The sequence below is a fragment of the Barbus barbus genome (genome assembly GCF_936440315.1).
Source record: "Barbus barbus genome assembly, chromosome: 2".
NCBI classification, from domain to species: Eukaryota; Metazoa; Chordata; class Actinopteri; order Cypriniformes; family Cyprinidae; genus Barbus; species Barbus barbus.
Genome location: NC_136730.1, coordinates 15,936,208 through 15,963,870, shown reverse-complemented (window position 1 = coordinate 15,963,870; position 27,663 = coordinate 15,936,208). Strand labels below are relative to the sequence as shown.

Sequence of the window (27,663 nt, the reverse complement as noted above, 5' to 3'; positions counted from 1 at the left end):
CACGTCATGAGTAGACACACCCCTTACTGCTGATTGGCTACAAGTTTGTTTTGGTACTCGGCCCCTGACTCCGTTTTGTAATGTGTTTTTGAAAAATTACATACCCCACCTTTAACTGTTCCATGCACTGGACACAGTATAGAGCAGACACACTTGTGAAATGAACTGGACTTTGGGGGTCAATCATGCTCAAGCACGGATCAGATCCCCTAGTGTGAGCATGATAAAAACATTGACAGCCAATCAGAATAATTTCTGTTTTAAAGAGCTTGAGCATGTAGTAACAGATGACACAACTACATTGTAAACTTAGAATACACTAATATAGTTATCTTTATAATTATCGTTGTTGGTGTAAACAGGCCTTAATAGTGTTACTTCACTGGATGGCCAATTTCACATGTATTTTGTGTATTTTCAAAATACAAAATACTGTATTTGTATTTAAATACATTTTTTCCACACAGTATTTTTTTATATTTTTATTTTTAATACATTTTGATGTATTTGTGCCCATCTCTGCCTCCAGTCTACCATTAAAGACTACTAACAAGTAGGTTAACAGTACAAACAATGCTCATAAAGCAGGCAAACTAAATGAAACAGGCAGTTAGCATTCAGAAAATAATTGCAGGTAGTCAAGGAAATGAAAATCAGTTAACATGATGTTGCTGACAAGTGGTTAATGGATGATTAGCACTTGAAAAAAGCTCATTCATTCTGCCTGCAAACTTAATGACAAGCTTGTCCAACATACTAAAACATAACTGTCAAATTCAAGTCCCGAGGAGCCAGACCTATTGATCTTCCATACACCTTATTTGATTTAGGAATCAGTGATTTGCCCATGGATTTCTGCATTATTTTAGTTAAAAGGATGAAACTTGGATTAAAGCATATAAAAGCTTCTTACCTGCTTACCTGTGTGTCTCTTTAAGTCCCCCAAGTCTTGAGGACCAATACACTGCCCAGGATATTTATCTTGTACAGCCTGAGGCAGCAACAACTTGTAACACTTTTTTCCATTCATTTATTTTTCTGTGAACTGTAAACCACTTTCATATTAAGTTTTAAAATTGGGCTTCCTAGATAATCATTTTTAGTATGAAATATTTATGCATCACTCTGGAGTTATGGGTTACACTTAAATCATACGTTTCCCATAAATTCAATAGTTCAGTGTACTGACACATTCTTTAAAGCCATAAGTGGTTTGTGTAATATTGAATGTTTTTGCTCAAATTTGCTATAGGAATAGCCATATTCAAATGGTATGGGAAACACAATGCAAATAAGCACTGCAGATGTTTTATTTTTTAATATCATTCAATGTCATGTACAATCGATACAACACAAATACAGCACAGTTTTGATAAAATCACATAAAATATTTATGGTTGCAACTCACAAAACATTACTTTATAGAAGCTGCTGGCCTCTTGGATGTTATACAGAAACAAGCACACACACACAAACCAATCTTCTGTTTCACAGACACACACTCCCATTCACACAGTGTAGTTTTTTAAGCATGGCTCTGGAGCAGTGGTGAACAATCTACTGTAGTTAAGAGGTAAAACATCTTGGTACAAATCAGTCTTTTTGTCATCTATAAATATTCAACCAAATATCAGTGCAAGGTGTCCTCCATTAACCTTAAAGGACTGCCATAGATGCCACCCTTAATTTACGAATGATTTCACAAGTACCTCAAAGTCCCAGCTGTGAAGTACGATACATTTTTGGCAATTTTCAGATATTCCAACATGACAACATAGAGATGGCAAATATATAAGTGTTTTCTTATTTTTCTTATTTAAAAATTTCTGCCATGCCATGTTCTTCCTCCTCAAAATGTCCTTAATGCGCACAGCATGATAAGATTACTGGATTCCCCTAAACAAACACAAAGCAAACACCATGGCAAAAAGCTGATGGGAGAGAAAGAAAAACAAACATAGTTTAGCAAAGAGTTCAATGCAAATGTTGTTTTAAAATACTTCTATATTCTGCATTCAATTGAATAGAATTGTGAGATGCCCATTTCATGGCAAAGCCACTTCTACTCTCTCCACTAGGTGGCGATCACAACCCATAGTTCTTGCAAAACAATTTGTCATCGCATTCTAAGTGTAAAATCATCACATGGTACTTTATTATTAAAAAGCAAAATCATAACCTTACTTCAATAGTCAGCACCACAATAGCAAGGGCTCCAGCCATATAGATGTATGTCTCAAAATAGTCCACCACTGCTGAATAACAGCCCTGTTTCCAAGAAGTACACATTTTAATATGAGAGAACAAAATGTTGTTTCAGTGGATAATGAATTTCTAATTTATTACAAGCTACTGATAGTAATGTAATTCCAAATTGGTTAGAATCAATGTATATATATTAACAGAAGAGAATATATGACTCAGAAACTCAAAAATCATTAATTTCTAGAGCTAATACTTGGACAGGGTCATATACCACACTGTCCTTTCTCTAAAAAGAACATATTAACTTCCTTTGATTTTGGTTTTCATTCTTTTTTTCTACTCAATTTCTTCTTACATATTCATTCTCATTCATAAACTCATTGCTGACCTTGTTACGGATTGGCATAAATCCCTTGAGACACTCCTCCTTGCTCATCATCAGATCGTTCCTCTGGCAACAGACCTCTGGCACTAGTCTGCTGGGGTTCAGTCGTCTGAAGAGGCTCTGATCATCAAAGTCTTCAGCACTGTTCACTCCACAGCAATCAAACTATGAAGACACCAATACCCAGTTACACGCCTTTAATGCCATTATTGTGTTATATTTTGTGCAGTATGTTATCGTACTGTGGTCATAATGGCGTTCCATGTGGAGGTGAAGACATCAGTGCTATTGGTGCCTTGGTAATGTGTTTTCAGCTCCTTGGTGAAGTAATCTCTGGTGAGCTGTTGATCCACAGATAGACAGTAGTAGTGAGAGCAGAGGTATATTACAGGTGGCTTGATGATATCCAACTATAATAATACTCACATGCTCCCGGAAAATGAATGCCAGAATGGCCACCGCCAGCTCTGCTAGGAATATGACGAGTATGAGCATGAAGAACTGTGGGAGAAAAACAGGATATTTGCATCTAAATCAGATGTGCAGTACTTTAGATGTATAAACAGGAACAGGAATTCACAATATTAATATTATTCTGACTGATATTGATAAGCCAATTATAATGTTCATGTTATAGTCTACTTTAAAATGTGCATTATTCTGTTTAAATAAATTGATCATTTATATCAGGTGTGAATCAGATCTGAATCAGATGTGAAGACATGCAACAAATAAGCATTATTAGGTGTTACACACTGCTTTTTGATGCTAAATAGGGATGCACAGTATTAATAATTCTAATGCTGATAAGCCAATTAATGTTTCAAAGTTGTGGCTTTTATTAAAATATATATTTTCTGTCTAAATAAATACACATAAAACACACACACAAAACATTTTAAATGCTACAAGTGAATTTAGGCAACTCACAACATTATAATGTATTTTAATGTATTAATTATAAGTAGTTAAATTATTAAGAGTTTTTAAAGATTGATTTTAAAAACATATACCAATAAATTATATCTAGTAATAAAAGAAAGTCCCATACAAACAGTAGAAGACATTTATTTTCTCGTATGGCACCGCAGCAGCCCAGAAATCCCAGTAGGAACAGCATCCCGCCCATGATCAAAATTGCATAGACTCCAGTAAACAGGAGAGGGTTGGCTGCCACAATCTCCCGGAAACCTGTCGGATCCACCAGCACCCAGATTCCCACCCCTAGAAGGAATGCACCTCCAAGCTAAAGAAGGAAAAAATGGCTTAGTATAGATCCCAGCACAATATAAACACAAAATATGATTTTATGAAATAACCAAATTAAGCATATGAAAGCTGACTGATGTTCAGTAACACCTTTGAGGAACAAAGGAAGTGCAGTGTGGTTCATGAGCAAAACGAAGGCACGTTGGCACAAGATCAGTGCGTTTTTTTAATACCGTAACGTTAACGTTTGTTCAAAGTGACGACTTGGATCATTGAGACTCTTTTGAACTACACATTTTGTTAGGAAAGCAAGAGTCTGCACCTGCATATCATCAGGTTTTTAATATAATAAAGAAAACAGATACTTCCAACCAAAGCAAATCATCACTCGTAGTCAGTCAGAAACAAACACAACTAGCATGATGCCACAGTCAAGTCTAGATCTTATCAGCCTATGGTATGTAAAACAATGGCCTACACTCTTAAAAATAACCTTTAACATTCATGGAACCTTTTCATTCTCTATAGTGGAAGAGGTTCTTTAAATTGGTTCTTGGAAAAAAGTCTGTAGAACTCTTGAATGAAAGGTTGAATAAAAGGTTCTTTGGGGAACCCAAAATGGTTCTTCAATGGCATCACTACAAAACTCATATTTGGAAGCTTTGTGTGTATAATTCTCTCATGCCATTCAAGACAAAGTAAGAGAAAGCAAGCACTTACAAAAATAAAGAAGTTGAAGATGAACATGAGGTACTTGATGCAACTAAGACAGTCCCCCTCCATACTTGTGCCTCTTGCTGAAGCTTCTCCTTGCCCCTGAGGATGCATCGTAAGAAACAAAGAGAGCCGTTACTCCACAGGAGACGTGAATGTCACATGCTCCATTTAAAGACAAGTCCATGAGTCAGCGTTGTCAGTGACTGGTGGGCTTTTGTGTTTTTAAGCTCATTCAGTGAGATCATTTTTTGAATTTGTCACTTAAATAATACACTGGCATTGACAAACACACATTGACAGACATATTGTGTTGAGGCGCTCCAGATGAATAATGTCGCATTATGTATTTCAAAGAATGACTGGCAGCTCCTGTAATCATATGCCTGGAAATGTAACACAAAAATGGACGTAAAACAGAATTCACAGCATTTTCTCTATAAAAACATTTCACACCGACTGCTCATGCATGTTACGTGCTGACTCGACGTGCACGATGAGTTATTTGCAAAGGGAAATATGGAGGAGGAGTACTGAAAGCGGGCAGCTTGGCTAAAACACCATCAGGACTGCTGGAGCACATTTGCTCATCTTCACACCAGGAGCGATACTCAGCCGGCTAAATAAACATGTCCTTTCAGCACTCCAGACCGCAAGCTGTGTGCCCCAGTCTTTTTCTGAAATTCATCTAAGCTCTCTAGCTCTTTTCTGCTTATATGCTCCAGGTGTTTTCAAACGATGTTCCATCACCTGTGTTTCTTTAATGATGCAAATTTCCCTTTCCTCTGCTACGAGACAATTCAGGGTGCACAGTGTACAAAAACACTATTAGAGGGTGCTACTGCAACATGGTCGAATTAAGATTCTGGTTGCCTGAAATTAATGATCATTTTTAGCCTGTCCTGCATTTATACTCAGTATTCTGCTTTCTAGCTTTGTGATGATAAAGAATATCTGTTTGATGCTTTTTCCCGCATGTCTTTTTAGAGTAATAAGGTTGATGGTAAGTGCTCCCTCCGTGAAAAGCGTGAAAAACGTGTCCCTTGCTGACAATGCACTCTCTATAATTACAGACCATTAGGGGAATTAAGGTTAATGATGGTACAGTTCTTCATTAGTGCATTGGGTCCTGAGCTCACCTCCCACAGTTAGCTTTGACTTTGCTACTGCCTCAAAAACCGGCCCTTGGGATCAGGTGAAGCAATAGTGCGTATAATAACAGACGGACTCTCATATTTGCTGGTTTGCTATGACCGGCCAGTGTCTCGGCTAGCCTTCTGCAGCTGTGGGCAGTATTTCCCTGTAAAAATAGCCCCGAACAGCTGGCCGATTTCACGGAAGCTGACGGTAGATGCCGTGGCAGCAAATAATTCCACCTCTCTTCTCACGGAACGGTTCAGGCATAATTCAATAATCCCCCCAGCCTGGTTTTTCCAAAGTAATTTCCTGTGCAACACTGCGAGTCAGTCAGGTGTTATAAGTGGCGGAATGGAAGGGACCTCGGGAGCCCTGCTAAACTCGGTTAACTTGCAGGTGGGTGAGCAATTTTATTTGTATGTGTGTGGAAAGGTGGGTGTTTGGCCGTATCAGTCTTCTTAGATTAAGACCACCAGCCTCGGAAGGTTTGAAGGCTCAGCCCACAAGTCTCGAGGCCATTATCACAGAGCCACAGCTGTCTTTTTTATTGAAGTCTTTAAACCTCATTGCAACAATCCAGACACGCCAACAATGGACAAAAGGAGTTGCATTACATAAATTGATGGACCGTGTACAATTTTTGTTTGTATCTTTGTACTCTATTTAATTAATTTACTTTTCTCAATAGTGCTGCTTTGCTTAAACGTCATCGTAAGGGCTCCAGGCTGCATGCCATTTTTCCAACGCAATTACCTGGAACAATTTGTCGCAGGAACCTTTTTCCAAGAAACTTTTTTTTTTCCTGAGCGCCCAATGATTGCCTGGAGCACACATCTCCGAAATCAGCGAAGCAAATTTTCAAGTAGGTGCTGTCTTCATAAATAAACCGCAGATTTGAGTTTTAAACAACTACATTCTCACCTGAAATACTACATTTCATGACACAAGAACTAATATTTTGAAAATGATGCAAATAAATGATGGTTGAAATACAATGCTGCGTGAACACAACCAATCAGCATGTTCACCCAAGTCCCACCCCTGAAGGTTCCTGACCTTTGAAAAGTACTACCTCGTGAGAGGGAGATTTTTTACCCAAATAAGAGTCTGATTTGTAATTGTTGTCATCAGAAGAAGTGTGAATCGTTCAGGGGTGCATTTCCCAAAAGTATAGTTAGCCAACTATGGTTGCAAGTTCCGATGTTACCAGCATACAGTTGGGCAAAAATCTTTTTAGTCAGCCACCAATTGTGCAAGTTCTCCCACTTAAAAAGATGAGAGAGGCCTGTAATTTTCATCATAGGTACACTTCAACTATGAGAGACAGAATGGGGGGAGAAAGAATCCAGGAAATCACATTGTAGGATTTTTAATGAATTAATTTGTAAATTCCTCGGTAAAATAAGTATATGGTCACCTACAAACAAGCAAGATTTCTGGCTCTCACAGACCTGTAACAACTTCTTTGAGGTTACGTCCACACGAAGACGGGTTTCTCCGTAACCGATCTTTTTTTTTGCCTCGCTCTAAAAAAAATTCCGTAAAAACGGAGTCGTCTCAGGAAATATCTGCGTCCACACTGAATCACTGAAACCGACTGAAAACGATGTAGTACACATGCCAGACCCATATGTGGCGCTGTAATTCTGCCACAGAGATACACAAAAAAACAGAGAAGAAGACTTGGACCATGTGCGTAAACCTTGCGCGCTGAATATAAACTAACACACAAAGCAGAAGATTTTGCTTTAATAAAACTAATGAGCTCAGTAGGTTCTGCAGCACGAACACAGGCACGTAGTCTGACGTTGTTGTTGTTGTCGCTGTTATGTGACGTAGCGGTGTCTTATTAGGGGCGAGACGTGGGCTGATGACGTCATCGTTTCAGAAAATATACGGATTCGCCGTCCACACGAAAACATGAAACCGGCTTTCAAAAATGATCGGTTTCACTCTTCGAAAACGCCGGTTTCGTGTGGACGAAACGCCTATACGGTAAAAAATGTATGCGTATACAGAGAAACCCGTCTTCGTGTGGACGGGGCCTAAGAGGCTCCTCTGTCCTCCACTCGTTACCTGTATTAATGGCACCTGTTTGAACTCGTTATCAGTATAAAAGACACCTGTCCACAACCTCAAACAGTCACACTCCAAGCTGTCGAAGGACACCAGAAACAAAATTGTAGACCTGCACCAGGCTGGGAAGACTGAATCTGCAACAGGCAAGCAGCTTGGTCTGAAGAAATCAACTGTGGGAGCAATTATTAGAAAATGGAAGACATACAAGACCACTGACAATCTCCCTCGATCTGGGGCTCCACGCAAGATCTCACCCCGTGGGGTCAAAATGATCACAAGAACGGTGAGCAAAAATCCCAGAACCACACGGGGGGACCTAGTGAATGACCTGCAGAGAGCTGGGACCAAAGTAACAAAGCCTACCATCAGTAACACACTACGCCGCCAGGGACTCAAATCCTGCAGTGCCAGACGTGTCCCCCTGCTTAAGCCAGTACATGTCCGGGCCTGTCTGAAGTTTGCTAGAGAGCATTTGGATGATCCAGAAGAGGATTGGGAGAATGTCATATGGTCAGATGAAACCAAAATTGAACTTTTTGGTAAAAACTTGTCGTGTTTGGAGGAGAAAGAATGCTGAGTTGCATCCAAAGAACACCATACCTACTGTGAAGCATGGGGGTGGAAACATCATGCTTTGGGGCTGTTTTTCTGCAAAGGGACCAGGACGACTGATCCGTGTAAATGAAAGAATGAATGGGGCCATGTATCGTGAGATTTTGAGTGAAAACCTCCTTCCATCAGCAAGGGCATTGAAGATGAAACGTGACTGGGTCTTTCAGCATGACAATGATCCCAAACACACCGCCCGGGCAACGAAGGAGTGGCTTCGTAAGAAGCATTTCAAGGTCCTGGAGTGGCCTAGCCAGTCTCCAGATCTCAACCCCATAGAAAATCTTTGGAGGGAGTTGAAAGTCTGTGTTGCCCAGCGACAGCCCCAAAACATCACTGCTCTAGAGGAGATCTGCATGGAGGAATGGGCCAAAATACCAGCAACAGTGTGTGAAAACCTTGTGAAGACTTACAGAAAACGTTTGACCTCTGTCATTGCCAACAAAGGGTATATAACAAAGTATTGAGATGAACTTTTGTTATCCCCCCCCCCCCATTCTGTCGCTCATAGTTGAAGTGTACCTATGATGAAAATTACAGGCCTCTCATCTTTTTAAGTGGGAGAACTTGCACAATTGGTGGCTGACTAAATACTTTTTTGCCCAACTGTACCAGTTAAACAATTTGGTGTTTTCTGAATACATACTGTAGTCCCAACGAACATTCGCAAAGCGCATTGCAAATTTTTGTGGTTGGAAAAACAGCTCTCGAACTGTGATTCAAATGATGGATATGCAACAAAGTTCCTGCATGTTCCTGCATTCTCTGTTTCTGAATGTGGCAACTGATATTGGTATTCTTATAACTGGTATTCTTAAAAAATTTATAGTAAGATAAACTTTGTGAGTAAAACCAGAAGATATGTGACATATTGGAACTACAATCAACTTTCTTTTTAATTTTCTTAAACAAAAAAATCTTGCAAAACAGATTGACCTTTATATGGCACCAATAAAATCAGGATCGCTACAGGAACTGAACCGCTTCTTGATCCAGTAATTCTACAATTTGTCACATAAAAACAGCCATTTGGCTTCTGTTCAGTTAAAACTCAAATATCTGCATATCAGATTACACAATCTTGGATTTGTTGCTCACTGAACTCAAAAAGCACCCAAAAATCTGTTTTTTTAATGCAGAAGGGACCTCTTGAACTGTAGAGGGGGAAAACACTGCACTGTTAGAGCAGTAGATGAGAGTCAGTGACTGAGGAGATAGTGGGGCAGGATTGAGCTATGATTTCTGCATCGAGCTACAGAACACAACCAATCACACCGCCTCTGCCTCTTACAGAATAAATCAACCTGTCACAGCTGCCTGGAGGAATCGTAGCATACACATGAAGTGTTTTCACCCAGCTCTGGCAAAACATTGAATTCACGATGCACTCATCAATCACGAGACAGCCTCCAACTGGGTGGTACAGCTGAGAGAGAGGCAGTATGGAGGATCTTCTTCATCCACTCCTCGCATTGTGTGTAAACACTTGTTATAAGCTATTTGAGTGTGACGTGAGAACTTTGCTCTTCAAACAATCTGTGCATGTTTGTCTCAGCTGACCCATGAGATCCAGCATTGGTGTAAGGTCTTTCCCTCTGGTTGGTTTCTTCTGGTTGTGAAGTACAAATTGCTTAACAAATAATAACATTAGGCAACATGTTTCTGATTGAAAGACTACCATGTTTTCTAACTGAACACACATGGAAAAACTGCACTTAAAGGTGCCATAGAATGCATTAATACAGTATTTTAAATTGTTCTCTGATATCTACACAGAAGGTATGTGGCTTAGATAAGGGCAACAAATCTCCAGAAATTATTTTACATGTCCATTTACAACCCTAGGATTTCTCCCTAGAATGAAACGGTCTGTTATTGGCTTATTTGGCTGGGTCATGAATAATAATGAAGTCTGCTCTGATTGGCTGTTTCACAGTGCTGCTCAATGTTGAGCCCTGCTCTGATTGGCTGTTTCACAGTACGGCTCATCAGCAAGAAGGAAGCACAGGGAGGAAAATATATATTTAAATACTTTCTCTCGCAGTTATATCGTTAATATAACGGGTAATTATACTGTATATAAAACGCGGGCATCAGGGAGCCGTTATTAATATGCGAGGCATTGAAACTGCTTTTGAACGATCCATCGATCGAGTTATAGTTTCACTTTCAAGAGACGCGATCACACAAACTATGTTTACATTATGGAGCAACAGTACTTACCACACATTTCACAAGATCAGATGCTTGTCAGTGGTGCTCAGGATCTGTAAGTCATTCGCCATCATCCTCATCTCTCCTTACTGAGAGTGAAATCTTATGTACTGTAACAGGCTACCGCTAGCAAGGAGCTAACCATGTCCCTTTAGTGGCTCGCGTTATTTGCTTTCTGTGCCTTTCTGAACACAGACACCAACCCATCCCTGCACTTCACACCCCCTGCACGGCCTGGAACATAACATTTATTTTGTTATTTTCGCTGTTGTCCGCGCTTGTTTATTTACAATACCTGCAGAGCTTCTGATGGTTCGGCCGGCTTAGAACAAGGGCGGGTTTATGCAAATGTTGGGGGCGTAGTGATCCCGACTGTTGCGTCACAGTCGGTGTTATGTTCTGATTCGCCTGTTTTTCAGTGGTCTTTTTTAATCACGAGATTTACATATGAAGGAGAAAACTATGGTGTTTGAGGCTCACTGTATGTCATTTCCATGTACAGAACTGTTATTATTTAAATATGCCAGGGTAAAGACAGTTTTTCATTCTATGGCACCTTTAAGTCTATTTTGGTAAAGGATGTCACACCTACCGACTGCGTTTGCTGAAGTCTTGCTGTCTTTTGTTAGAGCTCTGTCAAATTTAACTATTAAAAATGGAAGAGGGGTGTCAGACTAAAAGACTGCCTCTGACATTTCTCAGCGATTCCCTGTCATGAACTGCAACGCCCATTTTGGCAGCAAATCAATCTGAAGCTCAGTGAAAAAAAAAAAAAAAAAAGGAATATCGTACATCCAACAAACTATTGTTTGAATTAAGATGCAATGGTAAAGTATGTTTACTGGCAGCTTCAATGAGAACAAACAAATATGGTTACAAAATATATTTTGTCATCATTTACTCACTTTCATGTCGTTTCAAACCTTTATTTGAAGAAGATATTTTGAAAAGTGTTTAAGCATTTTTTTTGTCAATAGCATCAAAGGCAGATGCTGCACAGTGATAATTTGTCTTTACAGGGTGAATGCTGACAGATTTTTTAATTTTCAGTAAACACTTCAGCATTTGCTGAGAAAATGTTTGACAGACATACACTACACTGGTTACTATTAGATTAATATTTGCTATGAAAGTAACCAAAAGAAAAATAAGCCATCTACTGCATTGTAAAAGACAGCCACTTAACAGATTTGCATTCTCTCAAGTGATATAAACCAGACTGTGTCAGCATGGAGCTGATTTCAGTGGAATATATTGAACTTGAAACACTTTAGCACTGAAAAGTCTCTATTTTGCATGTAATAACACAAAGAGAGCGATGAGCCTGATTTCAAAGGTTCCACACTTTTTTAGACAATTCCTTTCAACAATGTTTCCTTTGTTCATAATAACAAAAAGGAGGTGAAAATTACAATACTGAAAGAACACACTTTGCTACATAATGATCAGACTTTAACATTAATAAGCCACCTTAAAAGTCACACTCTTTGTAATACATTGTAAAAACAGGATGGTTAGATGTACAGACCTCTTTGTATCTAGTCCTTTTGACGCAACCAAGTTGATATTTTTGGCACACATTCCTGAACTGAGACTGACCTTGTAAAGATTGTGTTTTACCCCTGGGGAGCTTTTTCTTTCTCCTCCTGCTCTTCTTATCCAAGCCCCTAAACGGAGGTCAAACAGCTTTTGCTTTTACCTTTGATGATAAGTCACTGCACTAAATAACTTTAAATGAATGGCATGGCATGATATTAAATACATACTAAAATATATTATTTTACTCTTATGGGTCTCAACTGATAGGAACAAGAAAAAATGTTGTGGAGGAGGGTGGAGGAACTATCCATATTAAAGAGCAGAAGTCAATGGCTGCTGTGCGAGGTGAGCTGAATGCTAAGCAGACACATAAAGTGAATTTATAGGACTTGCCTCTTTAGTCAGTTACTGAAGCCCTTGGGAAACGGCTGTATCCGAATTACCATCTCATGTGGCATCAGAACATACATCATAACCTCTGTATTAATGAACCGCGCTCTAGTGCACAACCAGTCAGGGCATCACTTAAAGGAATTCATTGATAAGTATTAATTAAAAAAGAGGGGTTACTTTTCATGTGATAGCATGTATTGAACGATACAACACAAAAACATGCTATTGCATTACTGTAAGTAGTTAATTTCAGAGCATGCACCAGTAAACACTGCTATTATTTATGGCATTCCCTTCGCAGTACGACGACTTCAATCATTCACGGTCTCTGCATTCTAGAGCATGCTGTATCTGAGGATGATGTTTCTGAAGAGAGATGCCTGTGCATCTAATTATGTCAGCACCTCAGTCTACCCAAGAGAGAAGCATACACCAGTGCTAGAGCCAATCAATGCATTTAGGCTAAGAATTGATCTGTTGATTAGTTGCTGCACCAATATTCTCACCGCCTTTTCTTTGGAGATAAAGCTCATCATTTCTCAAGGTTCATGCCAGGTACACAGTAGAAACAGTGATTCTTTAATCCCTTTGTTCAGACTTAATCACCTGTATTTGGACTGTTAATCACCTATTATGTACTTCAAGTTGCAATGTAACAGAAGTAGTGACAGTTTCTTTTTTTCCATATTGTGACATACTGTACATCCGAGCGAAACGGATTATCGGAAAACAAAAAAGATGTAGGATGGAAACTTGGTTGTCTCCATCGGCTGCAAGTGATTGGATGGAGGCAGATCTGAACGCAGGTTGGCAGTCAATTTTAAGAAAATGTACGATTGTGTCATTTCACTATAAGATATAATTATAACACTGATTGAAAATTATCAGAAAGAAAAAAAACATTGGGTGTAATGAATCTTTCCAAATAAAATGCATTAGGAAAACAGATGCAGTGAATATACACTTAATGCTGACAGTAAACTTTAGAAATTTAGACGATTTAATGACTTCATAATCATTCATACATTTCATGTATGAGATGTTTCATCCACCATGTTTCCATTGGTATTCAGGAGCTGTTACTCTGATTCTCACAAAATGCTATGACCTTCAAATGATGTGTTTTGACACAGATGTAAGGTCAGACAGACAAAACTGATTTTTTTAAGAAAGTGCAAACACTGACCCGAAAATACATAAGAGATCTGTGTATTGGTCAGTCCTTTTAGCAGAAGTCCACAGCATTATGCTGTGAGGGACAAAAACATGGTGGATATTTCAGGACTAAGCATATCAAATCTAACACCTAAACAAAAATGATTTCATCTGGAAAGAATCAATAAATACCAGAGAATCATCTAACTAATAGGATTTATAAAATGTGAGAATGATAAAATATGATAAAATACATGCAAAAGGGTCATTAGAGAAGTTAATATCAGTTAATCAATAAATATGTATTACTAAATAAACAAATATTAATACACAAATATTAATATTCCTAAATTAGACCCAATGGTGATTATCCACTAAAATTCTCCATTAGACTAGAGATTTTCAATAGTAGATGTGTTAGGACAAAAATCTAATAATTATGTATTTCACAAAAACAAGTAATATTTTCTTGTAATTTAAGTACATTATAAATGAGATGTAGTGTGCTCTCTTTTAATCTTTCCAGTTTGTCCAAAAATCCTCACTATGACAACGAAGAGAATAACAATACTGAAAACCACGCAAAAAGAAGAGTACATGATCATTAACATCCTCTAGGTGTTACCATAATGTTCCCAGCTCTAATTATTCTCAAAGGAAAGGAGGCTGTCAGTGTTGGAGTGCTATCTGATAGACACTGAACTGTGCTGCTCTTCTCTGTCTCCAGAGAATACCAGTTACAATCCGAGAGCAAGACATCTGCCAAAAGACTAGTACTTTTAAGGATATGCTGAGAATGATACAAACATGAAAACAAAGAAATGTCAGGTTTATATTCGCAAATGTTCACATTTTAATAAACTTTGAGATTGCCAGATACCCTTATGGATATATAACCTTAAAAATACAAGCTTTCAGCAATGAAAAGCATGAACATGATGAAAAACTTTACCATTAGCTATATTGACTGTCTGTTAACACCCTGTTGAGATAAGGTTTGACAGACTCAGGGAGCCAGAAGAAAAAAACAGAGCAAAGCTGGAGGGAAAAGTATTGATTAAAAAAAAAAAAAAAACATTAGAAAACAGCCAGCAGGAAACCTCGCACAAATACTTTACTCTTGCACCATCTGCTCTAAAAACTAACAATAACATGAATGAAGCAATGCAGAACAGTGTTAAAACACTTCAGACTGAGCCTCTGTTTTGACAAAAGTTTAGTATACTGGTCTTCAGGCTCCTTCACATTTTTGTACTTCCAAAGGAAGGAAGAGGAAAGTGCTAGACAAAACAAGTGTTAACAATGGAAAAAGGGCATTTTATGGCATACAAATCCAGAGATTAAATTTACCCTTGTTCTTCCTATACATTCTCAGAGCGGCTGAATTTAGTAAAAAGCCACAATGTACTCAGCATGAGAACAAGCTATTTGTTCAGTGTGGGAATGCCTGAAGTTGCTGGCAGTCTCCATTAAAAATGTCTTTTCAGATTGCTCAGAACTAGACACTTACAACAGTTTCAAATGGAAAGTCTAGCGTCTCTTCTCTCTTCATCTTTTTCAAGACTTCAGGCTGAAGGCAACTGCCACTTCTTTGCATATAATGTATATAACAAGGAAAAATTCCAAGCAAAATCCATCCCTAAAACATTTTAACCCTCTAAAGCCTGAGACATAAAATAACAGTCCATTAAAAATCTGTTTTTTTTAATAAAACAGTTTATTTTACGGTGGCCGAGAGAGCTCAACATACTGCAACTTCAGAAAACACATGCAAATAGAAAAAGCACCAGCAAATCAAGAAAACACCTTCATTAATTTGACAGCAGGTGCTGCAAATGCTCACAACACAAACAAAGAATTTTATTTGCAGCGCGTTTCTTTGTTTAGTTGTGTTGTGAGTATTTGCAGTATGTTTCTTTATGTGGTTGTGTTGTGAGCATTTGAAGCCCATGTGTTGTCAAATTGACTAAGTCGTTTTCTTAATTTGCAGGTGTTTTTTCAATTTGCAGCGCGTTGAGCTCTCTCGGCCACCGTATTATTGAAAATTGTGACAAAATATATTTTCAAATTGTGCAGTTTTTATTATATTTGATACACCAGGCTTTTATAGCTCATTTAGTCTGATATAGAAAATACGGAGCTCATACTCAAGGAAAAAAACACCTCAGTTTTATTTAGAGGCCCACTGAGCTGACTAAAATAGTCTGAACTACCAATCAGAGGGCAGAAAGCATGTAGAACACTGCGTACAACAGCAATGTTTTAATTATGTTGATAATTTTGTGGCCAGAAATTTGTGCAGCACCCCTCAACATGTAGTCAAAATATACAATTAAAATGTTATAATAAGCAATAAGGTTGTCCAACAGCCAGATGAGTTTCAATCCTTCTCCTCCAGCAACCTGTTACTACTACATAAAATGATTGCACTTAGAAAACAACAACGATCCAATCATTTCCCAATAGACAAAATCAAGTCCCTCCTTGCATTTTTTTCTTGTTCGAAAAGCCCTTTCACTTGGATATACTTCACAATAGGGAAGAAAATATGGTCACAATTTTCTCTTTCATGCCAGCTTTAAATGATTAGGAGGAGCATTTACCATTATACTGTCAATATGGCTTGACAAGCATTAGAGACAAACTATTGATTCTTCCAAGAACTGTGAAACTGTGAAACCAAGAACAAGATAAAAGCTGATGGATGATGAGGGTTTTACAAAAACATGATTCTTTAGATGGAAGGATGTTGATACACAAACAGGCAGCATTCCCAAGTTTAAATGTGAGGTTAATATTAAGAATCAACTGAATGTTCATTTGCATGCTGACCTTAGTGGCAAGAGCCAACAGATTTTGATGGCATGATTAAAAATGATCAAAATTCCCCATACCATATGTACCTGTAAATGTCTCTCCCTTCCAGCTGATGGTAAGTGTGGTGCTTTTCAGAAATCTGCTTCACTCTTCTTCTGTGAGACTGTGGTAAATGTGCAGAAAATGAAGAAATCATTATTTCATATGTTACTTATAAATGTCATACAAATTCTTTTATTAAGACCTCATACTCTCAGCTCTCTTTAAAGCTTGCAACCATCTTGCTATTAATATTCATGCATGCTTTTGGTGCTCCAAGTTTGAACAGACAGATGTCTGCTCAGGTCCACTCTGCAACAACAAGAGCATCCAACTAAGTTAAAGGCCACATGCTTCTAATCTGTCCAGGGACCTTGAGACCATTGGTGGCTATTATGAACAATGTTTTCACTCACAAAAAGAAGAATTTCTCCAGAGGCCCTCACAAGCGGTTTATTTAGCTTAACCTTCAAGCTCGATGATGCTTCACATGCACAATTCTTCAGAGAACCAGAATATCATTAAAACACTGATTATCAACTAGGAGGCAACACAACTGAAACAATATAAGGCAATTGTGTCCAGAGTACTTAATGCACTGTGTAGAAAACTCTTTGCCAACCTGTACCCTCTGAACGCAGAGCATCAAGAGCAGATTAGCCATGGTGGGGAGTTCGTATAGGGCATGGCGCTAAGGGACTGAAACGTTCATCTGTTTCCATGGAAACAAACAGAAAGGAAAATGGAGTACCAATAAAATGTCGCAGGAAACTGTCTGAGGTGTACAGAGCCAACCAGAGGAGGCAAAGGCAGTTGATCAGACTGGCAGATTTCTATTTACTTATATATAACTTAACATATATTCTGTTGAAAAAAAACTGATTTATATTTTTATTATATTACATTTTTATGATGTTAAAAAACATGTCACATTTTACTAATTAATTCAAGAGTGCATTTTCCTGAAGAGGTTGCTATTTTTAACAAAATTTCAAAACCACACATTTTCCTGAACATTAATTCTGCTTCCCCATCCATATTGATCTTTGCCTGCAGTAACTTTCCAGCTGTTGCGCAGCGGAGTTACATCCTCCAGGAGCCGTTCAATTCTGCGGGCTCCACAACCTGCCACGCTTCACAAACTGTGAGAAATGATTATTGAGAAAGAGCGGCACATTAACTTTACCATGGCTGGAACACAGTGTGATGACTATCTCATCACAGCTGAGATAAACAAACCAGCACTCATTACCAAGACTTGTTTCCAGCTGTCATAAGGGCTTCAGTGGTAATTCAAAGTATAATAAAAGTGAATCTGACTGTTTTGATTTATTTCAATTAGGCAGAAAAGTCAGCAGTTCAGCTGAGGAACGCTTGTTTTTCTGTTGTAGGACACATTTGCCCAAGTATTCAACTATTATATAATACAGTACATATGTATTTAATACACATAATTATATACCATGACATTAATATAGGACAGAAAGAGTTATATAATGTAGGCTAATGCAGTTATATGGGTCATTGTGCATATTTTATTTTTATCTAATATTCTAATTCTAATCTAGTATTCTATTTTATCTAGTATTTTATCTAGCATCTATAAATTTATGAAAATTGTACCTACAGGAATCATTGTTGGCACTAATTGTGAACTGAATGTATTATAGTTTGGTTTGTAAAAATAACGTACCTTATTTAAAAGAGATTAGTATTGTGCTGATGTATTCTGTCCTGTTAATATATTTTCCAAAATATGAGTACTACTATAAGTGTGTAATATTCCTTTTTTTTTAAATAGATGCTGTTTAGATTGCTTGTGGAATATATGACCTGTCAAACCATATGACAGATTCAGGCTATGGCCTAGAACAATGTGACAAAATAGAGCAAATTGTTAATGGGCTGCATGGAACTTTTAGATAGTATTTGTTAATGTTTTAATTAGTTTTTCATTTTTAATAATCTTCAGATTTATTCTTAATTTTAGTTTTAGTACTTTTAATGCGCTTTTGTCTCATTTATTAGTTTTTTTAGTTTTAGTAATTAGTTTTAGAAAATTCAGCTTGAAGCCTTGAACTTATTTCAGCTAGTTGCCAAAGCAATATTTCTCATTTTTGTTTCGCTTAGTTTTTTTTTTTTTTAGTTTAAGTGTTGCATCTAATATTTATTTTATTTCATCTTTATTTAATTTGCCAAAAATGTCATTATTGAGTAGTTTTTTCAGTAGTGTATAGGCAGCCTACCCATCAAAAGATTGAAATTATGTGCACTGGGAATTAATCATGTGCTTTGCACTCAACTTCCATGCCTTTCAATGTCATTTGATGGAGCCATCTAAGACATTCTGCCATCTGAAAACTTTTCTGCGAGGCTGTTTGCACTTTAAAATAAGCCTGAATATCTCACAATTTAAGTAAGGCCTCCCAAAGGTTTTGCAGGGAATAAGTTGTCCTCGGTCAGGTCAACTATAAAAAAAAGATGAATACCACAGTTGCGCCATACTACTTGTAAGGATTCCCTTCTCGTACAAGTCCCTCTGAACAATATATGGTAAAATGCAGATCAGGCTTTGAAAAAGCCCCATTCCTGCTGTTTCAGATGACAGGTATCAGAGAAAACCTTAGGCATGAAAGGGGAGCACTGAAGGCCAAACTCTATACCCCGAGGACACAATTATGTGCAGTATACCTTCAAAGTACATGGCAAAAACACTGAGGAGCCTGGCAAAGGGAATCAATCATGACCCATATCCATCCACTTACTGAGCACAAAGCTATTCGGCTACTATACAGCACCTGGAGTCCCATACAAAACTGAAGCTCACTCTTTGAGAAACACTCCTGGCAGGACACAGAATCGGGCCATGGAACATTTGTCCAGCTTTGCTCTCGGAAGGAGTAGTTCACTCTTTTTATGTTATAATTTTTTAGTGTAGGCATACCTTTTAACAAACCTAGAGTTCATGGCTGATACACTATTTATACCTTCGTAGCATCTTAGACATTTGGCACACCTGTGAGGACCCAATATACACAGTTCTTCTCTTCATCCATGTGCTTTACATTCACTAAATGTAGCACATTTATAATCAATGATCCACTGATCTCCACTATCCACTCAACAGCATGTTTGATCAAATAACACATGCAGCTAGCATCGCAATTAGGTTTATCAGTCTCTTGGACGTTTCAATAACAATGACTGGCTCAACAATTCCTTCAGCATTAAGTCACTGGGCAATGCAGTGGTTCAGTGTGGGTGGTGTGCTAACATAAAAGACACTTAGAAACATCCAGGGATTGACTAGACATACAACGCACCAAGAGTTTTCCCTTATGGGGCGGTCGACTTATGAGCCAGCTGTTGAAATCAATTTATGTAAATATACAAAGATTTCAAGGGAGAAAAAGTTCCAACATCTTCTGGCTGCATGGCCCACAGTGCAGTTATACTCCCTCATTGAAATACACCAACTAGAGCAGCACATGTAATTTAATTAATCTAATCTTAATCTAATTATTCTCTAAATAGCAAAATATGGAGTCACAATATGGCCATTAAAACCAAAAGGCTGTGTTTTTTTAATTTGCTTTAATTAGCAATGTTTTCCATTGTTTTGTCAATTGTTTCTTCAATTAATCTAATAAAAAGCCAACATTTATTCTGTAATTTAATAAAATGAACATATTGCCCAAAGCTGTACAACCAAATATAAATGTTTAAATGCAGTTTATATGGTATGTATTATGTGCAAATAAAGTTTTAAAATATAAATGATACATTATAAATTAAATGACACTTGACAGCTTATGTCATTAAAATGATGGCAGAAAATCAAAAGCACCAACTCTTAACTTGCAAGAAGGAAACTCACACATTCTTTCCTCAACATTTCTTACTTTCATATCCCATTTATAATCCCATTACAATTACTGTTCTCATAAAATATCAATCGATAATGTCCAGGTATTATAGGCCTCTGCAGCCCAGACATTTTTCAAATTTTCTACATTGACTTCTGAAGAAAATTATTCAGCAGAATGAATCTAAGCATTGTAAAATGTGGAAAATGGACAGTAAGAACACCACATTCTTACTGAGTATTCTCATTCAGTATTATCAAAATCAAACAAAAACTTCCTCTACATCTGCACATATTATAAACAGCACTTAAATACCTATAATCACCTGACTGATTATCACAACTAACACATTTTCACTTTCTTTAAATGCATTCAACCCCCTAGACTCATTGGGACAAAACAGCAGTCAATGGTCCAGCAAGCTCTAAAAGTGCAGGATTACTTTCCTACACTGACACTGTAGATATTTACATGCATATTACGCTTATATCACTAGGGGATACACAAAAAAAGAAAAAGAATAAAAATCCTGTCATTCACAAACTTTTCATTTTCTACTTACAGCTCAGGTGATTCAAACGTGAAAGACTAAACTAGCAGCCATGAGACACATGGAAAGACAAAGAGGCAATACCTAATGGGAAAAAGTGTAGGCACAGACTCTCTGACTTATTTACTGCATGGCCAGATTTCTTCCCAATGTTTCATTGTCTGAGATGTTCAAACTTCCTGAGGGAGTCAGTGTGATTTATTACTGCACTGGTTGAAAACAGCGGCTCTAACTTCAGTCCGCACAGCCTCACAGCAAAGAGCATCTATCCAATAAATGGCCTCTGGGAGAGAGTTCATGCCATCTCATGAATGGCAATTCAAAACATTAGATTAGGTCCATAATTGAAGGCCGCAGTACCATAAAAATCAATAATCATCATCGCAATGAATGTACACCTATGACTGAAATTGCACCTCTGCTATTTCTTGTCTAAAATTGGTTGTTCTGCATAGTGTGTGTTTGGGCCAAGTTGAATTTGTAAGGTGAACACATCCCTCACAACAATCAAGCCATCTGGGCATAATGATCATTACAAAGAGTCTCTCTTCACCAACACGAAGCTCAGCTTCTATTAGAGCACAGTAGGACACGGTGAACAGCAGTAAAGCAGCATGTCTAATGAATTGTGGAGAGCAGTTCCTCACACCTAATCCTCTTCTTTCTGCTTTTATTCAAGCATATGGAGTTTGGATGTGCAATTTTTTAATTATAACATCACTTTAGTCCACAAGGGGTGTCAGATTGGAATTAAAGATACATTTGCTTCATTGCAGAGCTAAACAAGACGGCTATACATATTGAGAACAATGCTGTAAAAACAAAAAAAGGGCAGATAGACAGAAAAAAAAAGAGAGAGAGAGAGAGAGAGAGAGAGAGAGAGACTGTGCGGATGAAATATTCTTGTGGGATAATGTGAGTCCTGCCATTTTCAAATTTCCAGGTAACATAAAGATGGACAATTATGGAGGCAAGGTAAATTACTGAGTCAGTGCAGAGGTTTGTGGAGAGACTGATGACAGATGAAGGCAAAAATACTGTATGCACCAAAAAGATTTTTTTACAGAAACACAAAACCAAAATAAAGCTTTCATTCAGCTGAAAACCAAACCCAGAAATAAGGTTTTAGAAATTACATTTGGGCAATTTGACTATGCTGTTGTTCATGGTGTTGTGCTCTTTTACATATTGGTACCCTAGCATAATTTTCAGTCATGGTGATTTCTGCCAAAAACACACAGCAAGTCAGGACAGCCAAGGATATGGACAATATTATGTTACTTGTATATGAAAATGCATGTGAAAGTTTACATGTCAAATTTACATTTTATATTATTAATAAAAAATTTTAGTATAATTTCCTTCTTTCCTTTCAGTCATAGTGGTTATTTTTAATTTGTTCAGACAAAAGACAGTGTAATTTTAACTGCTGTTATCCATAACAAGTATAATCAGCCAGACTTTTAATATTGGTGCATTTTATAATGTGCCCAAAGTGTTGAGTGCTGAATCAAAATACCCATCAGACAATCCTATTTTCAGAACAATTAAAAAACAATCACATTGCTGATGCCTTAAGAAGCCTGGGGGTTGATGATGAAAAACAGACTGCATTTTTGAAACATGCAATGGTTTAACAAATCTGATTACCACAGAAAAATGCAAGAGCTTTGTGGTTTACAGGTACTGATGTTAACACCGGATCAGCTGAACTCCAACACAGTTCTATAACAAGACAGCACACAGAGAGAGCAGGGTTCTGGCTTGTGTTCTCATGTTCATCCTCCACCTGCTAACAGTCCCAGTACATTAACCTTCGTGTTAATGGAAAAAAGCCTGGTCTTAATGTCCCAAGGGGTTTAAAAGTTAACTTGACTTTCAATACAATGTAAACAACAGTCTAAACATTTATGCAACCAAATAATCTGAAAGCAAACATGAGTCTCTATTATAGTTGTCAAGGTAACAGAGAGACCAGATATGGCCCAGTCAAAGCACTGGCAGGAAAATTAAAGATGTCAAATTATTAAACTCCATCCGGTTCTACTGAGACTGAATGCAAGACAAAGCAACATTCATAGCCATTAACACAACAGTATAAAACCCCCAAAACACCCTCCTGTTATGAATTTTCACACACATCCAGGCTGGAACACCTGCATCCCATGACAGTGACTAGCATCCAAAACACAACCTGCTGATCCTTTGTTAATAAAAAATCTCTTTGGTGACAATCTTTTCATATTTAGTTTGCTTACTAACTAGTAGGCTAGCAAGTGTGATTCCAAGTTAATTACTTCTTAACTTTAGGAGAAATACATTGATGTACAAAACTCATTTCACTTGGAAATTAATTTTGTACATAGCGAAAAAAGGTCTGTCAAAGAAAATAATTAGGGAGGGATATTATTCATAGCTTACTGATAGTACACACTAAATATCCTGCTGTATCAAAGTGGTTTTGACAGAAGGCTTTCTGGCACCACCTGGCCATTGTTCAGTATGCCGCAGACGTCGACAACGAAGCCTGCAACCATTAAAATGACTTCAGAATGTGGCGTTAATGGTCCTTTATTCTTTAAATAAAACAAGAATTTTAGCCTCGCCGTTTTTGTTTTAGCAGATTTGAGTATGATACGTATATAGGTTATAGTAAAGATGGAGAGTTAGATGATAGATAGATTGATGGATGATACTAGATATGCTGTTTTAAATTTTTTTTTTTTTCTGTAATACTATAAATGTATGGATGCATGCAAAATACACTTACATAATGCATACAGCTCTGGAACCAAAGTAACACCTGAATGCAGTCAAACACTCCCCTGATCAGTTCACCCCGCTAAGCCTTTAAAGAAAGCAGCAAGGCTTTGACTGCAGCTGAAAAACAGGAACAGATGGGACTTCTGCGTGTCCCCGGACATTTCACCGTGACTCCCCACAAAGACACTAATCTACACGTATATGCGGCGTGGAATGACAGAACTGCCTCATTGTGAAATTAAATTTTGTTTCCTCTCTTTGCCTTCCTAATTAGCCAATGCGCTGCATGGTGCAGGTCCCTGACTCGCATCAGAAAGTAAAAATGAACACAGACAACTGTGAGCTTTATCCACATTCTCAACCGCATAAGGACGCATCAAAAGCTTTTCAGATGAGCCCAGGAGAGGCCTCAATGCACGGCTACAGCCTTTACTAGCCGAAATCTGGGGATCTCCTGGGTCGCCATTGATCATGGCGGGGGAAGAAACATCAGAAATGCTCACAGGTGGCGCCCTGGACGAAGAAACTCTTTATTGTTGGAGATGTGGTCTGGTGGGTAGTGCACATGCTCTGACATGTTGCATAGTGCAGGGCTGTGCAATTGAGAATGCTTTCTAAATTCTAATTAAATTCCTGAATTTGAATTGAAGTAGCAAACACAATGCAGAATTGCTGAATCTAAAGAGTGGCATTACAATGAACTTAAATATAATTATAATAAGAACAGGTTCAAACTAAAAATTTGGTTTTGACAAGACAAATTTTAGGACTTTATGGACAAAGTCTTGTTTGAAATTTTAAACAGTTTGAGTGTTTAGTTTATTTGAAATGCCATCTATAGAAATTTGTTCTTAATTTACATATATACTTTTTATATGTAACAAATTTATTGACCAGAGTGGAAGAAAACTTCATTTGCAGAATAACATCACCTGTTGAATTTCTGAATTTAAATTAATTAAATTCCACTTCCTTTAATTCCAATTAAGCTTCCTTTGTTGTATGGCACTTAAATTCTTAAATTCTGACTTTCTCCAAACCTAACGTGGTGGTGACTGTTTGAATTTGAACAAAATGAAAATTGTCATTTACTCACTCTTATTTTGTTCCAGATCTGCATGACTTGAAAAACTTTATTTTGTGAAACACAATATGAGACTTAACTTTCATTGCATGGAATAATGCATTGAAGTGATGCAGATGATGATTGAAGCTCTCATTATTCATGTCACCCTTCTTTCAAGTCATTCAGGTTTAAAACAACATGAGGCTAATTAATGACAGATTGTCCCAATAAGTGTATTTATTTATTTAAAAAACTAAAAATAAATAAGCATAATCCAACACATAAAATGACTTTTAACCAACGAGTTGTTGAGAGAGAGACAGTTCATGTGGGGCAATGTGGGAAATTTCAATATTTTTAAATTAAATTAACCAATATTTTTATTTATCATGTGTCATATGTTAAAAGTAACAAACCCTATGAGTATAGCTCAGCAAAGCAATGTTTTTCATCAGACATTTAACCATAATTATAGATGAAAACTAGCATCAACAGACCACAAATGAACATAAGTAGACAGTAGGCATTATATTCTGTACTGTAACTGGCACCACAGGTGTACTGATATACTCAAGTCACTCAAGTGCTCTTCCTCGCTCCCTGCCAGCCACAGAGCCTGACTAAATCCAACGATTTTCAACACTGACAGGTTGTATAATTGACTTAAACTGTCTGAGCCTGTTTGAAAGAGCCATTGTTTCTGATGGCGATAAGTGAAATTGGTTTTATGCTGTTAACAGCAAATACACAGTGAGAAAGGTCTATGTGTTGGCATGTCAACCCTTCTACACCCTTCTTTATCTCCACCCAGTAAATGCATTTAATCAGTTTAATCACTGGAGGGGAATCAGGTCCTGACCGAGCTTCTCTTCTCCGCTCTTTCAGACACTTTTCTAATCCTGCAGCCTCCAAATCAGCCCTTCACCTGCCAATCAGCTCCTCCCCAGCGCGACTGCTTCTTTAAGTGGCTTTGCCTGTCTTAACTAAAGCCAGAGGATGAATAGCAATAGATATCAGAGGATGACGGCTCCAGCTGCTTTAAAAGGGATTTTTCCTGACATCTATCTTAAGTTTAAATGGCCAGTCGATTTCTGGAAGTAGGGATTTGTGACAGAAGTGTTGTGAATGACAACATATTACAGGGGTATTAGGAGTACTGAAGAACATGAGTCTGAAACTGTGTAGGGTGGGAAAAGTGGGACATCAGATAAAGCACAGCAAATAAGGATTGATTATCATTTAAACAGAATTATGAAAATGTTGTTATTTTTCATAATGGGTCAAATTAAAAAAAAAAAGAATAATGATTGGATGATGCATTAAAAAAATTACTACTTTAGCTTAAAATGTTAGAGAACATTGGGACGGAAGCTTTCAGTCTAAAAGCCTCTTAAAACTGTTCTGATGGATTCTGATCATTGTCATACAACAGTTAAAGCCTGAATATTAAAGACAATCTCATGATCTCATGGCAATTCTTAACTATTTTACACTTTGGCTAATTGGTTGCTAATTCATCTGAATTTGTACAATCGCATTGGTACATTATCATGTGATCTGCTTATGCCCCAGTGACAGTTAGTGGTGGGCTTAGGGGCTGGCCTTCATGCTTAGTTTTTTTCTAAAAATCATACAAAAATGTATACGAAATCGCCACCTTGTGAAATAGCTATGTTTTTCTGTGAGAACGAGTTGGAATATTTCATAATAGTCTACCTCTAGCTGTATTGCACAGATATGAAATCACAGAATAAAACTTCCAATGGAGCTTGCTTATAATTTCTAGTCCAAGTTTGATATTTATGGTCAGTAGCTGGACCAAGATGAGGATGGAATGGTGGGAAACTGACCAGGAAAATCTTGATCAAACTGGTTAGACCAAGGTGGCCACCTTGCACCAGTAACAAACCAACATGTTCCACAAAATTATATTGACCGCCTTCATCTGATTATTTTCACTATTGTCATTTTTTGTAGTTCTAAAGTTGCAGCAAACAAACCTGCCCCTACTGATTTTGCTTATGGTCACTTTACCTGAAAATGACAGTAGCCTACAACTTGCAGTGGGAATAGTATGAAGAGGGAAAATTAGAAATATGGCTGGCTTTAATTCAAACGTACAACATAATCCCAAGGAGCATGTGTGAGGTTTGGCACCTGACAAATGGGATTACACAAGTTAACCAAAGCAAAAGTAAAAATCCTTGGCTCCCGTTATGATAGTCATTTCAGCCACAAACACAGCCTTCCTTCCAACAAACAAGTCTTCCGTCTTCAAAATACATTACAAATGACTTGGGTTACACCCAAAAGCCACGTGACATCTCCCACCTTGTTCTATGCAAACGGATAGCAGTAATGTTTACCTGATGATCAAACCTGTAAACAATCCTACTGTAATTCATCTCCAACAAATTGTAGTCTATAGACATGTGAGGCCATGTGAAATTAATTATATTTTTGTTATCAATTTAAACTAAAACAAAAGCTGATAGTAACTGGTTTCTTCAGATAGTTTCTTTTATAGAATTACAGTCAAATTTAACAGGTCTCAATGCAAGCTAGCCAAAACAACTTAAAAAAAACTGTTGTTTTTTTATCAAATTTATCCTGTGATATGTCTTCGTAAAACATGTCCATGCCCGCTAAGAAACTTTCAGATCCTCAGAAATACACACGCGTCTCCACTGTGCTGCTTTCAGCTTACAGTAATGTTGTCTGTGGTATAAAACACCTACCTTGTTTTTTATATCCTCGCGTTTAAGTACAGGCGAACTTAACGAAAACTCCGTTATCCAAGCGGATGAAAACGTCCTTAGGATTCCTTCAGCTGCTGTGTGAATCTTTCGCCCCGTTTATTCATTCCTCTCGACAGCACTGAATCCACTCAACACTTCTGCTCAGCCACACATTGGCCAGGGGC

The 27,663-nt window shown here is 37.6% G+C and overlaps 1 protein-coding gene across 4 annotated transcripts; it reads right to left on the bottom strand.

The window, feature by feature from the left end:
• Positions 1-1,270: 1,270 nt before the first annotated feature.
• On the bottom strand, positions 1,271-27,663 carry LOC306884946 (tetraspanin-18B-like). 4 transcript variants are annotated; one of them, XM_079441207.1, is made up of 9 exons: positions 27,479-27,663; positions 16,543-16,619; positions 4,520-4,615; positions 3,642-3,836; positions 3,017-3,091; positions 2,833-2,931; positions 2,594-2,755; positions 2,185-2,268; positions 1,271-1,931 (listed from the first exon to the last, which is right to left on the bottom strand). In XM_079441207.1, exons 3-9 carry the CDS (start codon positions 4,580-4,582, stop codon positions 1,884-1,886), a joined length of 726 nt encoding a protein of 241 aa, XP_079297333.1. In that variant the 5' UTR covers positions 4,583-4,615; positions 16,543-16,619; positions 27,479-27,663; the 3' UTR covers positions 1,271-1,883. The 4 variants fall into 4 exon arrangements, with proteins under 4 accessions (XP_079297333.1, XP_079297332.1, XP_079297335.1 ...); XM_079441206.1 differs by having other exon boundaries at positions 1,296-1,931; positions 16,534-16,619; positions 27,479-27,619; XM_079441209.1 differs by lacking the exon at positions 4,520-4,615 and having other exon boundaries at positions 1,296-1,931; positions 16,534-16,619; positions 27,479-27,619.

What these genes read in the sequence shown, in the direction of transcription:
- LOC306884946 (XM_079441206.1), bottom strand. An exon ending in ATAAATGTCTTCTACTGTTT is followed by an intron (nt 3,092 to 3,641) that starts GTATGGGACTTT and finishes TTTCTCCCACAG; the next exon opens with TTCTTCATGCTCATACTCGT. An exon ending in TTATGCCAATCCGTAACAAG is followed by an intron (nt 2,269 to 2,593) that starts GTCAGCAATGAG and finishes TCTTGGAAACAG; the next exon opens with GGCTGTTATTCAGCAGTGGT.